The sequence below is a fragment of the Thermobia domestica genome, chromosome 10, assembly GCF_964235325.1.
Source record: "Thermobia domestica chromosome 10, izTheDome1.hap1.1, whole genome shotgun sequence".
Taxonomy (NCBI): Eukaryota; Metazoa; Arthropoda; class Insecta; order Zygentoma; family Lepismatidae; genus Thermobia; species Thermobia domestica.
In genome coordinates, this window is record NC_137463.1 from 187,676,714 (window position 1) to 187,694,152 (window position 17,439).

General features: G+C 36.5%; 1 protein-coding gene across 1 annotated transcript in view; it reads left to right on the forward strand.

Moving 5' to 3' along the window:
* LOC145661709 (uncharacterized) overlaps positions 1-17,439 on the forward strand; it is a 119,017-nt gene that overhangs the window by 27,793 nt on the left and 73,785 nt on the right. Inside the window, exons 2-4 of the mRNA XM_081727040.1 lie at positions 2,892-2,987; positions 5,873-6,070; positions 12,912-12,974. Coding sequence (XP_081583166.1) covers positions 2,892-2,987; positions 5,873-6,070; positions 12,912-12,974 — 357 coding nt within the window. The remainder of the gene's footprint in view (positions 1-2,891; positions 2,988-5,872; positions 6,071-12,911; positions 12,975-17,439) is intronic.

Below are 17,439 nucleotides of genomic sequence, written 5' to 3' on the forward strand. Positions count from 1 at the left end.
AATTCTAAGTACCTAAAACATGAAATTATAAGTCCAAAAAAGGCCCATTTAAATAACATCGAAAAATTCTTCATCCCCTCTTTAGACTCCCAAAAATTAAAAATATTCACTTTGGCAATTTTCCTGTGGGTTTGTTCCGAAAAGCTACAAGCATGCCAAATTTAATCATTGTAGTCCTACAGGAAGCACTCGATAATTTGGGGGTGTAAAGGGTGTTCCATAAAAAAGAAAAAGAAAAACATGGGGAAGATTTTTCAGTTCCCTATAAAACCACTCTAAAGTTGGAATTTTTAATTTTTACTGATTTACTTAGGTAGTACTAACGAAAATGTACAAGCATACCGAATTTCAAGTTTTGATTCCAATTCTAAGTAAGTATCTAAAACATGAGATTATAGGTCCAAAAGAGGCCCATTTAAATAATATGTGGAAATTCTTCATCCCCCCTTAGACCTCCTAAAAATTAAAAAGCACTTTTGGTAATTTTCCTGTGGGTTTGTCTCGAAAAGCTACAATCATGCCAAATTTAATCATTGTAGCCCTACAGGAAGTGCTCAATAATTTGGAGATGTAAACGGTGTTCCATATAAATAACATGGGAAAGATTTTTCAATTCTTTATAAAACAACTCTTAAGTTTGATTTTTTTTATTTTTACTGATTTACTTAGGTAGTGCTAATGAAAACGTACAAGCGTACCGAATTTCAAGTTTTTATTCCAACTTTAAATACGAAAAACATGAGATTATAAGTTTTAAAAAAAAGGAGGCCCATTTAAATAACATAGGGAAATTCTTCATCCCCTCTTTAGACCCACTAAAAATTAAAAATATTCGGTTTTGGCAATTTTCCTGTGAGTTACTTCCGGAAAGCTACATTCATGTCAAATTTAATCATTGTAGCCGTACAGGAAGTGCTCAATAATTTATGTCAGCTCATGTAGTTTTATATATAGTTAGTATTTGGATGTTTGATGCAATAGACGTGGGAGACCTGAGAACACGCACTACGATGACGACCTGAAAGCATTAGTTGAAGCCAACCCTGTCCATAACTGTTCGAGAACTTACTGCCAATAAGAGTAGCCAAAGCAACAGTTTGCAAACACCTTGCAATTCTTGGAAAAGTGGAAAACCTTCTTAAATGGGTTTCTCATGAATTGACAGAGAGGCAGAATCTGCAATGTTTGGGGAACTGCAGATAATTGAATATTAGACAAAAAAAAAAAAAAAAAAATCCGTTTCTAACTCGTCTGATCACATGTGATGAAAAGTGAATACTCTATAACAATCGTCGAAGTTCAGAGCAATGGCTCGATGCTCAAAAACCAAGGCATATGGTACACCCAAGGAAGATAATGATAAAAAATTGGTGGTATCAAAGTGAAGTTCCTAGGGATGGGAGAAACCATTAATATATAGTATTACTATCAGTAAATTCATACAGAGTGGCCCAAAAGTAGGTATACACACCTACATATATAAAATATACGGGACTGTATACCTACTTTTGGGCCATTCTGTATTGTACATCAAACCTTATTTCATAGAACAAGGCTTAGTAAACAGAAAAGACGTAATTGTTCTCCACGATAATGCACGTCAACATGTTTCGCGTGTAATCCTACAGAAACTGAAATATTTGTAGTTTGAGATTCTGCTTCATTCATCACACTCACCATACTTGTTCCCTTCTGACTATCACGTGTTTAAACATTTGGATGCTTTTTGATGAACAAAGAAATGTTTGGGAATTTTTTAATCAAGAACCTGTCAAAACAGCCTTTAAAAAATTGATTGACTCTAAGTTTAAGCTGTTCATTGAAACTGGCATAAATTCACTTTGTAATGACAAGGGAAGTGTATTGATATAGATAGAGCACACTTTAATTAAATATTTTCCGAAGTTATGTGTTTACAATATAAATAATGCCTATGTGCTAAAATGGCCATACTATGTGGAAGAACCTTACACTTGATAGTGTGAAAATACGCTGTAAGATTTTAAAGTTTACTGAAAGCAGTACTGCTAACATGTGGCTTCAAAAATAGCTAAATTGTGCGTAGAATCTAGCCAAAAATGTCAAAATTGATCTAAAATTGTAGCTAATTTATAGCTAACAGAATTTGACAATAAATCAACCAAATTATATCATAGTTTTGCTCTACAGCTTCTGTAACATTGCTGCTGGTATTTTCAAATCAAGTACTGCCGTATGTAATTCATACTTAAAAACTAAAATATTTACAGCACACTTTGCTTACGTCATTGAGAATTGCTATACATATCTTGAATTATTTTCTTCGTCCCCAATCTTTGCGGTAATTTCGATCACATATTAGTGGCATTACTGTTCTAGCACAACATTAAAAATGCACCGTCCACACAGAACATACCGTGACCGTCCACTCAAAAGACTCACTGAAATTAGCTGCGGGAAGGCACACTACTGATTTGGATTCATGACAAACATGAGATCGTGCTAATAAGCGAGAATGATAAATAAGATACTAGATTGTGGTGTGGCAGAGTAAGTACTACTACGAGGGAAGCATTATCAAAAAGCAAATAATAGATCTATTTTTATTCTGTTTTCTTCATAACTTAAGAGAAATTTTGATTGCTGGAAAATATTCAACTGCTGCTAAACACAATTGCTAGAAACTGGCAGGCTAAGTTTTTACTGGCTAAATACCATGTGAATGGCTAGGTTTAGTCATAAAATGGCTACATTGGCAACACTCACTGCAAGCAATTCATGGAGAACTTCCAAATGCAAGAGTCTAAAACTCAGATAAAATGTAGATTTATAGATATCGTAGTATATTTTGTTAGCGTATGCACACTCATGTAGGCTAAAATGGATTACATTCCTTTTTTTACAACAATTAGGTGGTGAGATTGCTTCACTCGAAGGAAGTTGGTGAACCCGAGATAACTCCATTCTTAGAAAGAGATTGGAAGGAGTTTCTGGATGAAAAGAGAAGGGTAATTAACTTTCCGGTAGTGTTTAAAGTAATTTAAAAAAGCAGCTGGTAAGAAAATAATTTTAGATACATGTATAAACATTAATGTTTTTAATGGCTTTGTCTTAGAATGCCTAAATATTAAAATTATCTTTAAAATATCGTTGATACTCAATTTTTAAACAAGATGATACTTACGTACGTATAAAATAAGCATATGGCAGTTTCTATTACATATTTGCTATATATATTCGTCGATTGATCTAGTTATACACAGTCCAATAGAAGTATCATAGAAAAGTCCAATTCACCACATTAATGTAGCGTTGGACAAACTTTCACCTTCAGAACATCTCTGATATGACGTAGAATGGAGTCATAGTGGTCATAAATGATAGCAAGTGGAATATTACACCAATCCTCGTACACTGCATCAGAGAGAGGATGGAGGCATAAATCTGCGCCGGATTCATGTCTTCGAAACGGACCACAAGTGTTCAATTGTGTTCAGGTTTCGGGATTGGGCTGGCAAGGGCAAGTCTTTATCTTCTTCCTAATGTTCCTCACACTATACCGCAACAGATCCAACTGTGTGAGTGGATATGGCGTCATTACCTGGAGACAAATGTATGCAGTCCCATAAATTGGTGAGTAGCATAATCACCGGCAGTGACTCATCCGTTAAGCATCAGCTAAGGAGGCACTGAAAATCAGGATATTGCACAGAGCATCACAGAGCCACCAGCACGTTTCACGATTGGGAAGAGGCACTGTGAACCATAGGCTTCTTAGGACACCCGTAGTTTCAATAACGTGAAAGATGCCTCATCCGATCATATCACACGTTTCCAGTCACCAGCGGTCCATGTTGCATGGCGGCTGCACTATTGGTGTCGTGCTAAAGCATGACGGACCCTCGATCAACGGTGTCACACGTGCAACTCAACCTCGTGTATCCACGTTATGCAAGTCGCTGCTAATAGGGATTGCTGGAACAAGTTCTGAGAGGTGCCGCTTGAACTCCTCCGTCAATCGCACAAAGATTCGGACAGACAATCCGCTCTAATGTTCAGCTGGATCTGTCGCAGAAAGTTTGCTTGCGACGACTGTTTCTCTGCAAGTTTTAATGTGGTTTTCCCGTGAACTTTGTAGGCTTTCATAACTTTGAGAACTGTCCCCTGCGACGTACCCAAACCACTTGTCACTTTCGTTGCGCTCGCACCACATAACCTAGCGCCAAGAATTTCTCATTTTTGGAAACCAGAGAGCTCGCTTATTTTACACTATCACACTGTCTGCTGAGTTCACAACACATTCCATTTTACTGTTTCTCTCGTACTATGAGTTTAACTTTACACACCACAACCAACATCCTGGCAGTGAGATTACTGCCTGACCATTGACAATCCAAACATCTGGCATGTTTAAGGCTTTCTGTGTGTTCCATTTTGAGGTGTCCAGATCTGTGGTTACAGTGCAGCGTGAGTTCTGTGCACGGTTTGGGAAAGGTCCACCACACAAGAATAACATAAATAGGTGGTACCGACAGTTCATGGAAACGGGTGCTTGTGTAAAGGAAAAGTTCTTGTCGGCTTCGTGTGTGTCATGCAAACGTTGAAAGAGTGCGCCAGGAGTTTCACCGAAGTCCTCAAAAGTCACTTAGTATAGCAAGCAGGGAATTGGACATACCAAAGAATATGTTGTGGAAGATGTTGCGTAAGCGGCTATGTTTTAAACCGTACAAAGTGCAATTAGTGCTGGCTCTTACACCAGCAGACAAAGTGAAAGTGCGTGACTTTTGTGAAGAGATGAAGTTGAAAATGGAGGAAGATGGTTTTGTAGAAAGACAAATCTTCTGCGATGAGGCCACTTTCCGTGTAAGTGACAAGGTAAACAAACACAATATCCATATCTGGGGAAGCAAGAAACCACATAACAGATAGAGAATCAGCGTGACTCTCTAAAACTGAACGTTTTCTGTGAAGTGTCCCACGAGAAAGTGCACAGCCCATATTTCTTCGAACAAGAAACTGTGACCGGTGGCTCATTTCTAGGCATGTTGGAAACTTGGTTGTTACCTCAGCTGAACTCCAATTATGATTATTACATTTTGTAACTGACGGCGCTCCGCCCCATTTTCACAGGAATGTACGAGTGATTCTTAACCGTGTTCTTCACGACCGCTGGATTGGACGTGCTGCAACAGAAGACAACACCCTGTTCACCGGATTTAATATCATGCGATTTCTTTCTTTGAGGGTTTATCAAAAACAGAATTTATGTACCGCCAATGCTTGTGTGCCTTGAGGAAGTTTGTGATTGGATAACGTCTGCATTGCAGGCCATTACGGCGGATGATCTAAACAGAGTGTGGGAAGAATTTGATTACCTTGTAGATATGTGTATTGTGACCAAGGGTGCACATACGTAAGGATTGTAATTAACCTCTTCCACTACGATTTATTTTTTGAATTGAACTATAATTAATTGAAATATAAGTTATAAAGGTATTATAGATGGTTTATCATTATATAACTTTCAAAACATCAATATAGTAACCCTACGTGATGCTACAATAGTTTAAATTTTATGACGAGTGTAGCTCATCATTGTGCTATTTGGCACCGGGAGGACCTGACGAGCTAGAGTCGTCATTTCAGTGCAAGGAGTTAATGCATCAGAAACTTGGATATTTGCCGCTACTTATGCTGCAAGGTTTGTCCATATAAAGTAACAAATAGATTTATTAATTTTTTAAACCTCACCATTCATTTATAAACAACTTTCTTGCTTATTATGTTTCAACAACATAACAAAGAGGAATCTGGAGGTAACTAACTACATAAAGAATATGTTGTATCCATAAATAGGATCATTCTTTGGTTTCACTATTTTTCTTTCCTGTAGGAATTTGGCGGCAAATTTTGGGAGCCAGTAAGTCCAGTTGCTGTTTTCTTAAAAGACAAATACATCGGGAATGATGTACAATTCATTGATGCTATGCGGAAGAAATTTAGTTATGATGATGAACAATATCAATATTCAGCAGAACGTTTAGCAAATGAAGCTACTTTGGAGTATTGCAGATACCTAACTCAAAGCAAAGTATGTGAATATTAGTCTATGATTATTTATTAAGAAAACACCAAGCTGAACTAGCAATGTCAAAATCGGAATAGTTGAATATTTTTTAAAAAGAACAAATTCAACATACAAACCATGTTCTTAATACACCATTATTAGGCCATGTAACGCAGACAGCAGTAAATTTTATGAGAAGTAGATAAAGAAAGCAAATAGTATGTTTCCCTATTGCGGAAAATTTTCTTTCTTCATTGATTTTAGCAAATCTTTATTATAAGTAGACACTGTGTTTACAACATAGCAGAAACAGATACATTTACATTTACTTCGTAACTCAGATTAACGTTTAACGTATTTGTTCCGTGGATATTTGTTCTAAATAGCAATTAGAGATTTTTTCAAAAATCCAAACTCCAAAATTGGTGCCCAACATTCGAGAACCAAACACATGGGCAGAAAATATTCCATGTGTTTATTTAGCTGGTAAAGGTCTGCAACTACACAAAGTTTGATAAAAATGGAATGAGTTCACCAGAGAACATATGATTTTTTAGAAGAATTATCATGGAAAGCACTAAAGGACAACACTGTAATGTCTCTTAAGGTAGATAATATATAATATGTTACTTAAATTACTTTCTAAACGTTGAAGATGCCACAATGAAACGATATACCGTATCTTTTGTAACACCGTGAAAGTCTAGGAAAGTTATTCCTTCCATAAGTCTCACTATGGCTGAAATGTATGACACAATGAGACAATATGTGTCATACATTATTCATAAGCAAATTTTAAACATATTATTTATTAATTAATTTTATACTTTCACACATTACGAAGAAATGCTAAAGAGCATTAGGTCTTTTTTGTTTCACAATCAGAAACTCTATGTTTATAATTCGGTGACCACTTATCTTACTTAGACTGTTCAAGGCTTTTTCTCATTCCTCCTATGCAAATACTCGACAGCACCATTAAATGTAGATCCTCGGCGGTTTTCTTCCTCTTCCTTTTCCATTGTTTTTGTTGTCAGTGCTGTTCAGTTATTGCTATATTAAAATGTAATTCGGCTGTATAGGTTATATTAGCGAGTTTTTAGTTAATAAAATAAACAAAACCTTTCCTACTAAATTCCAGGGCAAAACAGCAATGAGAACATCAGCGAGGAAATATATTGATTTTTGCAATAGAGGTTTACTTCCACTCGTAGCTATAGTTCTTGTAAATTATGTCTTCTGTAATGTTTGTTATCAATTTATTTCTCAGTATTATGCTTGTAATCTCACGCACCTAGGTTCGAATCCCCATTAAGGTAGAAATTTTTAGTTTTCTTTATGTAATGGAGCAGTTTTCTACGATTTACGAAATATTGACAAAAACAAAATCAGCTAAAGTATCGGAGCTCATAGAATACGTAGGTAAAACGAAACACATGGTTGTATAATAACGCCAGTCTCGAACCTACAACACTTTCCATTGCTTGATATGAACATCCGCTTTACATTCGACTCAAGCAGAGTGTGGGCATTTACTGTTACTTTTTTTTAAAAAAAATAATTTCTTTCCTTTACGGTCTTAGGAACATTATTTTATAGAGTAGATAAATAAATTTGTTAATTTCTTCATATAAAATATTGGTATATACTAAATTTCATATCTTTCGGGGCTGGCGCTCATAAAATGAAAAAGAAAAATATTCCCATTTCCACCTTAGTGGCTACATTTCTGTAATTATTAGTGAATAACTACATCCAAAGTGTTCGAAATGTAATATGTGCCAGGAATTCACTACTTGCTTATTTAATTAAATGTTTTAGACTGCTGCTAAATTTTTAAAGGTTTCCTAATACAAAGTTAAGTAATTTAATAGTGTCACGAGACAAGACGAGATTGTAGGCTGTCCCTCTGGTCTCGTGCAAAAGCTGTTTCACCTCGAAATTAATATGTCTGTCTCGTCTCGAAGTCTCCGCCCGTTATCGAGACGATACACAATAAATATCTTGTATCATGTCCTGTACACGGGACGAGACACCTTAAAGTATCAACTCGTCTTGAAAATTATATGACTTTCTCGTCCCGAAGTATCACTACTTAATTAAATGCATTATAGAAACTTTGATCTCAATAAATGTTTTCAGAGAAAATTAAACATTTAATAGGGACGTTTGTTATGAAACAAGTAGATAGAGGGGGAAGTTCTATAATATATTTAGTTAAGTAGTGATACCACAAGACGGAGACATCCATACAATTTTCGAGACGATACGTAATGTGAAAATTGATTATAAAGTTTCCTACATTACTGCTTTTAAGAAATACAATTTATCGGAAAACATTCTTTATGCACCAATGAGTATACAGACAATATCTCTGAAACCTTTGCAAACAAAACTGAACAATAGTAATACAGGTGCAAGAATGGCATTTTTTTCTTACTTCGATATCGTGATGAGTTTTAAACATATATAGTAAGTAGTTTAATTGTTTCTCACTTGTTTCTCACATACAAAAAGCAACAAAATAAACAATTCCCAGTAAGCAAGCACGTCTACAGTAAATTTAAGTTTGCTCTTAATTTTCCTTGATAGGCTTAAAATTAGAAATCCTCTCTGTGTATGGCTTTCCCAAGTGTAAATTTGAAGTCATGCTTGGAATCCTGATAGCTTTGACGTATAAACCTATGTGTGCTTAGATCAGATGAAAGCATGAAGGCTGCACAAAAATGCTTGCGTGTTAGACTTAGCCTTAGACAAGGGTGCCGATTTCTCTGTAAATTTGCGGTCTCCATTCAGATGCAGAAAGCATATATGAGGATTTTAAGACAAATTGAATTGAAATTATGCCAAATATTGTATATTCATAGATGTAATGCGGGAAGCACACGAGCTTTGGGGGTCCCGGGACCTGAAGCCCCCCCCCCCCCCCCAAGGATCGGTGCCCTTGATCTTAGAGGTTCTCTCTGTGTAAATTTTACATCATGTTTTACAGGTGTGTCAATTTAAAGGGATTTAAGGCTAGCCTTATATTATGTATTATTGTCAAGTCTGAAATAAGCTTATAATTGAGTAACTAGCAATTTTGGTATAGTCTTGGATATGTCTGCAGCAATGTAAATGCAAACTTATGCAAGCCTATAGACTTAACCTTGAAGGTTTGAGTAAGACTATTAAAAATCTAGAATGCTATTAAGGTTATAATTGTAAAAATTCTGCGTACGGGGCTCGAACCGCCTTCAATCACTTTTATTGATTGGTTTTATGCTCTCACGCTAACCAACTGCACTACCGATTTCTTATACGTTATACGTTTGTTCTACTACAAGACGCGATTTTCATTATCATCATGTTCCAATTTCTCCCTTTTCATAGATAATTTCTACTGTTTCCTTTATTTATATAGAGTCTGCAGATATAAGAAATGTTGGAACTATTTGATTACATGTTTTGTCTGTGGATATGAATTCGCATTGTTCTCACTGTCAGCGACGTAGAGGTCTCAATTTTAAGTTGAATAGCAGAATTTCCTCCCGGTCTAGAAAAAAATCCTTTTTCGTAATTTCGGCTAATTTAAGGGTTTCTTCTCCTAACTTCATTATTTTGAAGTAATATTGAACACCAAATAGATAGACAAATGTTTGTCATTTTAGCTCTTAGTTACGCAAAATAGTTTTTACGTGTATAATTCTGAGTTAAACCATGAATTTGTACTGCTTTTTGAAAGATAGACCTATATATATATAATGTTGCTAGTCTTGGATCCTGTTAGATGTTAAGAAGTAATGTAAAAATTTAAATTGAAACAAGGTTAAGAAAAAAATCTTGTTATTGTGATACAGGGCCGGATCCAGGATTTTCTGACGAGTGGTGCACCAATAACTACAAGTTCATTTGAATTAAACTTATTTTTTTTAAAAAATGCCTTTAGGCATCCGTGGTGTGAATGAGGAATTACCCTGGAAATGCTAAATGTTTTCTTTCGATGAATTCTTTTCCTTCAACCTTCAGAAAGTTGACTTAAACTATTGATTTCGCAAAACTTCGCCTTCTTTTAAGGCCAAATGGAAACATGAGAGCAGAAATTTTCGGAAAGTGATTCTATTTTCACTAGTTTCTCAATTTAAGTAGTTCATATTTAAAATCAGGGGGGCGCAAGTGCATCTTTGCACCCCCCTAAATCTGGCCCTATATATATATATATACAGGCGGGGATCCGAAGGAGGCTATAGGGGCTATAGCCCCACCGTTGACGCTCAAGTATACACTGGATAAAATGGGCTTCAATCCTGCTTTACAGTGGATAAAGCGGCAAGCAAACTATGCTTTAGTCCCTCCCTTGATCATATCCTGAATCCGCCACTGTATATATATATATATATATATATATATATATATATATATATATATATATATATATATATATATATATATATATATATATATACATATAGGTATAATGCTGCGGGAATTGGGAATTCTCCTACTTAATACTTTTGGAGCAAAGCTCCTACTTAATACTCTCTGGGGGTGTGTGAATAAAATTATATTATTATCATCAAAATCTTACAAAATTAATTAGAGTAATTCAAATCTTAAAACACATAAGTAGGCCCAATTAATTAGTGAATTAACGGTAAACCTAATCTTACTTAGCTTAATAATAATTCATGTTTAAATATGTTAATTCACCATGTCGAATATATATATATATATATATATATATATATATATATATATATATATATATATATATATATATATATATATAAGGTACGATCAAAAAGTAAGGTTTTTATTTTTTCAGAAATCTTTGTCTCGGTATGGTGGCGGGAAAGAGAGGGAGGGGGCGAAGGAGACTACAATTAATGGATGATATTAAAGTAGAAAGATCATACGCGAAGACGAAAAGGTTAGCGGAGGACCGTGGAGCATGGAAGCTTCTCAGCTGCGGCAAGTGACCTGCCAATAAAGGCAGAATACCTATGATAATGATGATGATTTGTCTCGATTGCCTATATTGTTACAGGGTATACATGACACTGCGAACTAACATTCCACATAGTCGTTCCGTATTTGTCTAAACATTGGTTCCAGCGGATGCCCAATGCATCAATGCCACTATGGAAGAAATCTGTGTCAAGGCTGTTCAACCAGGTTTTCACTGCATCCTGTGCCTCTTGCACTGTGTTGAAACGTTGCCCTTGAAGATGCTTCTTCATTGGTCCGAAGAGATGAAAATCGCTGGGTGCAAGGTCCGGCCTGTATGCAGGGTGTTCCGAAACCTCCTAATTGAAACGTGTGACATGGTCAAGTATGAGATGGGCTGTGTGCGGTCGAGGATTGTCGTATAACAACAAGACACCCTCCCCTAGTTCTCCAGGTCTTTTCCGACGTATGGCCTCTCTCAGTCTGTCCAGCGTCTGGCAGTAGGTCCGAGCAGTGATTGTGGTAGCCGGTGGAAGGAATTCCAGGTGAATCACACCAAGGTGGTCTCAAAAGACAGTGGCCATTGTTTTCCTTGCACATATTACTGTTTTAAACTTTTTGAATGGGGCGATGAAGGATGTTTCCACATCATAAAGGAACGTTTCAATTCAGATGTCCACAATGAGACAGGTGTTTCATCACCCGTAATGATGCGATACAGAAATGAAGATCCTTCTTGTTGATAACGGATCAGGCGGTTCAGACCAATCCATTCATCTGTTTTGTCCGTTTCTTTGAGATTCCGTGGTACCTAATGTGTGCACTCTTTGCGGTAGCCAAACGTGTTGTGAACAATGCTGTGAACGGAACCACACGAAATGTTCAGTATCTCTGCAATGTGTGACTGTGATTTGAGTATTCTCCCTAATCACCCCTGAACCTGACAAATGTTCTGGTCGCTAGCAGACATTGACGGTCTGCCACTTCGATGCTCATCAATGATGTCAGTCCTCCCATTATCAAACTTCCTATACCAACACCACACTTGTTTCCTCGATAATACGTTGTTGCTATAACACCTCCACAAGTTCCCGATGGATCTCGGCTGGTTTCTTCCCCTTGGCATGCAGAAACCTTATGACACTTCGCACTTCAACATTTGACCATGTTTTAAATAGCCTTGCCATCTTCGAACTGGGATTATCCGCAACTGCGTCACCGTGCTGTGCTATAGCGGTCACCAGGGATATTACCCATCAATACCTACAATACACAAAAACGGAGTTACTAGCATATAGTGGTTCATTTTAGGGCACTTGTTAACTTACTTTTTGATTCTGCCTTATATATATATATAATATATATATATATATATATATAATGTGACCGAGCGAAGTAGCTCAAGTGGTAGAGCGTTGGCTTCGCACTCTGGAGGTCGCGGTTCGATTCCCGCTACCGACCATTCTGATTGCGGTTTTCAGGGTTTCCCCTCAATCCTACCAGGCAAATGCCGGGATGATACCTACTAAAACAGGCCCTGGCCGATACCTTCCCAAATCCTTTACATTCTTGTTGTTAGATATCCAGTATAAAATGGTCTCTGAGCTGTATCTGGTGATTGTTAATATATATTGTTAATATTGTTAATATATATATATATATAATATATATATATATATATATATATATATATATATATATATATATATATATATATGTGTGTGTGTGTGTGTGTGTGTGTGGTTGGTTTCAGAATATGCAAATTCATAACTTCAGCACAAGTTTGAATTTGATTAGCCTTCTCTATACAGTGTACATATTTTTTTTCTCTTTCAGTAATTTTTTTCTGGAAAATAGTTTTGTGATTTTACACCGTTTGCATAAGTATCCGATATATCGAATTATTGTAACATTTCTTATTGAGATTTTTGTATTGCAGAAAACTTACGTATTCCTAGAGATTGGAATCAATTATGAACCAATTGGAAAGATGCTTCTTGAGGTGAGTCACACTATTTAAAAAAACAAAAAAAATGAAAGAATGCATTATAAACAGTAACAAGTGAGTTTCGTTACACAGTGTGATATTACTATAGACTTTCAAATTATGGGAATTCAGTAGTCAAATTTGAAACAGTAAAACTGTAGCTACTAGTTGCAATAGATTAGTAAGATTAAAGATGGAACCTTTTCCTCGGACGTTCAATCCATATCAGAAAACTATTACTCGTCTTGCTTTACATTTTTATTCTATGGCGATAAAAATTGGAACTGGAAATCGTTAATATGAACCACTTCCGTTTGAATAGATGGTTAAAAAAGAAGATGGAACCTAATCTTGAGAAGCTGAATGGGTTGTAAAAAAAACTGCATTTCGATATTTCTTTACGTTTTTGCCCTACGGAAATCAGTATTGAAACCAAAAGTAATAGTAAATTACAACCACTTCCAGTTTTAGTAGAGAGATACGGGTTGTGATGGTATGCTCCCTTGAGACCATGAATCGATAGCAGGAAACCACTTGTCGCTATGTGCTACATTTTTATTCTGTGGCGATAAATGTTGAAACCGGAAATTGTTAATTTTAATCACTTTCGGTTTGAATATAGGGTTAATGGAGAAGGAGGAACCTATTCTTGGGAAGCAGAATTAATTACAAGAAACCGCATTTCGACATCTCTTACCGGTTTTGCGAAATGGAAATCAGTATCGAAACCGGTAGTAGTACTACATTTCAACCAGTTGCAGTTTTGGTAGAGTGTTCAGGATAGTCACGGTACGTTGCCCTGAGATGCAAAAGCGTTTAGGGGAAGGCGTTGTACCTTTGAAACAATGTACCTTTGAACACCTGTGCTTTCTTCGAATTCAGAGTTATCTAGGTGCAGTGATTAAAATTCGTTTGAAAGATTAAATAATAAAAAAGCACTACAAACGCGTTTGGCTGTTGTTTACTGAGTGTTGTGCCAAGTAATGTTCCTTTTAATTTTTTCACCCCCAAAACGAAGATTTTTTTGTAGTTACCTTTTGAGTTTTGTGCTCTTCGGTTTTCGCAACTTGTGATATTTATTTGTCCGAACTTGGGGTAGAATCATTGGTGAATACAGTAATATTTTTAGTTTTAACATCTGTTCAATATTTAAGCTAGTGAAGAACTTTTTTTCGTAATGATGACCTTCTTGTACCTATGAACATTAATGCATCGTGTACCTTTGAACGATAAATAATACTGTTTAAAGCTACACAATGTAAGTAGTTAAAACAATTGATATATTTTATATAGGTTATGTTAGGATATAAAGTTATTAATTATAATTTTAAGTAGTTTCTATATATTCGCTTATTGTATAACATAATGTTAAGAGCTGTATATGCTCAACTTTATTGTTCACAAGTTTTTGTTAGAACTTCTCTTCAATTTTTAATTTAATTAATAAAATTTCAATTCTGGGGAACTTTTCATAGCTAAACCTTTTATTGCAATTTATAACTGTTAATATTTACGGCTTCTTTCTATATTATTGCCTCAGAAACGTTGTAATTATGACTTTGTTCAAAGGTACAAGAGGGTCTGTTCAATGGTACACGACCATAATGTACCTGTGAACAAAACGGATATGCTCTTGTTATATTCCATAAAAGCTAATGTAATTATGTAACACGTTTAAAAAACATCCTATCTGATAGCAAAGAGATGGCACTTCAAATATACGACAAAAATTGGGGAAAAAGTGCTGAATATTAGCACCAAAATTTCGAAGACTCTAAAAGTGTTTGCAGGTACAACGCCTTCCTCTAAAGAAAATGCTTCTTGTTATTTGTTACCGTTTAAGTTGGATGGTGATAAACGTTGAAACCAAAAATGGCTAATTTCAACCACCTGGCTTAAGTGAATGGTTAATGGGGGAGATAGAACCTATTCTTGGGACGCTGAATCGGTTGCGAAGAAACACTTCTCGATATCTGTGATCTTTTTTGCTCTGATACTTGTCGACAGACGAACGGACGGACAAAACCGTTCTATGAGACTTCAACACTTATACATGGCATAGTTTGGAAGTCTAAAAACTAATCAGAATCAATAAAAGCATGTTTTTCTCAGTGGCAGGTCACACTAGTAAATTTGTATTTACTTCTTACAAGTAAAGCCCGGAATTAATATTAAAATGCCATAAGTGCCATTATTGCAATTTTCATATTTCCAGGAAAAGTGCAATTTCACAATTTAGAAGCAATTTGTTGCCATTGGATGATATCAATAAAACGGAGAAGTTACTTATTATTCCCAATTTTGTAGTAGGTACTCTCAGGCCCGTATCCACGGGGGGGGGGGCAAGGTGAGCCGGGCCCCTCCTAAACTTTGGCTTGCCCCCATACAATTTCACGGTAGGCTTGCAAATGAACTATAATATGGTGATGAAGTATAATATGATTGGTTCGGGCCCCCCTAACTTCTACCGCCCCCCCCCTAAATTTTTGGGCTGGCTACGGGCCTGGGTACTCGCATTGATATCAATAAAAGAGAACTGAGCACTACTCGTCACAAACGCGAGTGAACGTTCATAAATCTGGAGCAGTCTAGACCTGAGTAGTGGCTTGTTTTATTGATACGAAATTGAGGGAGGAGATTACTCCAAGTGTAGTTACTCCGATTCTCGAGCAGGACTTCTCACGAGTAGTTACTTATTTTTATTGATATCACCCATTGTCACAGGTTTTCTCTACCACTACTCTTTATTTACTCATGAATAACAGCATACCACAGATCTGTGTCGCTCTTATCTGGCTAAGCGTCTCTGTGTCTGATAATAACAGGTCTATTCCCTTTGGAATGTGACAAGTGGAGGGGCGGGGATGCTAGCGCGTATTCAGTTCTTGGAATTTTGAAGCAGTGTACGGTTCTTGGAATGACAAACGAAGATGCTTACTTTCAAGAAGTAGCCAGGTGGGCAGTTATTGTGAATCTTAGGCGTGCGTGATACAGAACTGGTATTTGTGTGCGTTTCAGTATTTCAAGATGCCGAAAGTTGGTCTTTCTAGGCAACAGAAGTTAGAAACTTTTGTGAGTGAGTTCGGGCGTACTGTGTTTTCAACAGACGGTTCTGTACTGTTTTGTAAGTTATGTGAAACTGTGGTTTCTGCTGAAAGCGCTATTTTGTAACACACCATATAGGCACTGCAAAACATAATTCTGCTAGGATACGCAAATCAGCTGGTGAAAAGGTTCAAAATCTTCTTGGAACAGTCACGAATCCCGCTTCGCGTACTAACAGTTTTGCGAATGATCTGTGTGAAGCTCTAATTAACGCAGACATTCCTTTATGGAAGTTAGAAAATGTTTCCTTTAGAAGCTTTGTCGAGAAATACACAAAACAAAAAGTTCTAAGTGAATCATCTTTGAGAAAGACTTACGTTGATAGCGCATACAGCAGAACTATTGATGATATCCATAAAAGTGTTGCTGACAAAAATATATGGATTTCAATTGATGAAACTTGCGATATCCTAGGACGTTCCATTGCCAACGTTGTAATTGGAACTTTGGGAGGGGAAGAAGGCACACAAATATTTTTGATTGCATCAGAAGTTCTGGAAAAAGTAAATGGCACGGCAACTGCACAGGTTGTTACAAAATCGCTGAGTATTCTGTGGCCAAAATGTGTAAAACACGATAAGTCCTTCTTTTTGTCACAGACGGATCTGCATACATGAAAAGTGCAGCAAAAGCCCTTAACGTTCTATTCCCACGTATGCTGCATGTCACCTATCTGGCACACGCGCTAGAATTGCGGAGAAAGTTCGATCTCATTTTCCGGACGTTGACCTTCTTGTGTCAAATGTGAAAAAGGTATTGCTGAAAGCTCGCTCGCGAACAAGTGCATTTCGCGAATTAGCCCCTGAACTTCCGTTTCCACCACAGCCTGTCTTAACGAGATGGGAATATGGATTACAGCTGTTCTCTATTATGCTAACAACTTTGAACCCATCAAAAGAATCATTGCTACTTTTGATGAGGATGATGCGTCTTCAATTAAGGTTGTTCAAAGTTTGCTTAAGAAGAATTCCTTGAAAAAGGACTTAGTCTTCATTGCAACACATTTTGCAAAGTTACCAGATGCTATTGCCAAGCTTTAAAAAAAAGAACAGACTCTCGCTAGTGCTCTGAAAAACTTCAATGATACTCTCAACGATCTGAGTGTTGTACCTGGTGACAAGGGCGAGTACATTCGGCGTAAGTGTGGTCGTGTTGTAAGTGCTAATCCAGATTTGGGAAAATTGAAGGACATCGCTAGTGTTATGAAAAGTGATGCTGATACAACTATTGACAGTGACATGGATCCTTTCGAAATTACATATTTCAAGTATGCTCCAGTGACATCTGTAGATGTGGAAAGATCATTTTCACATCTAAAGCGAATTCTTTCTGACAGGAGAGAAAGTCTTTCCTTTGAAAATCTTAAAAATATGTT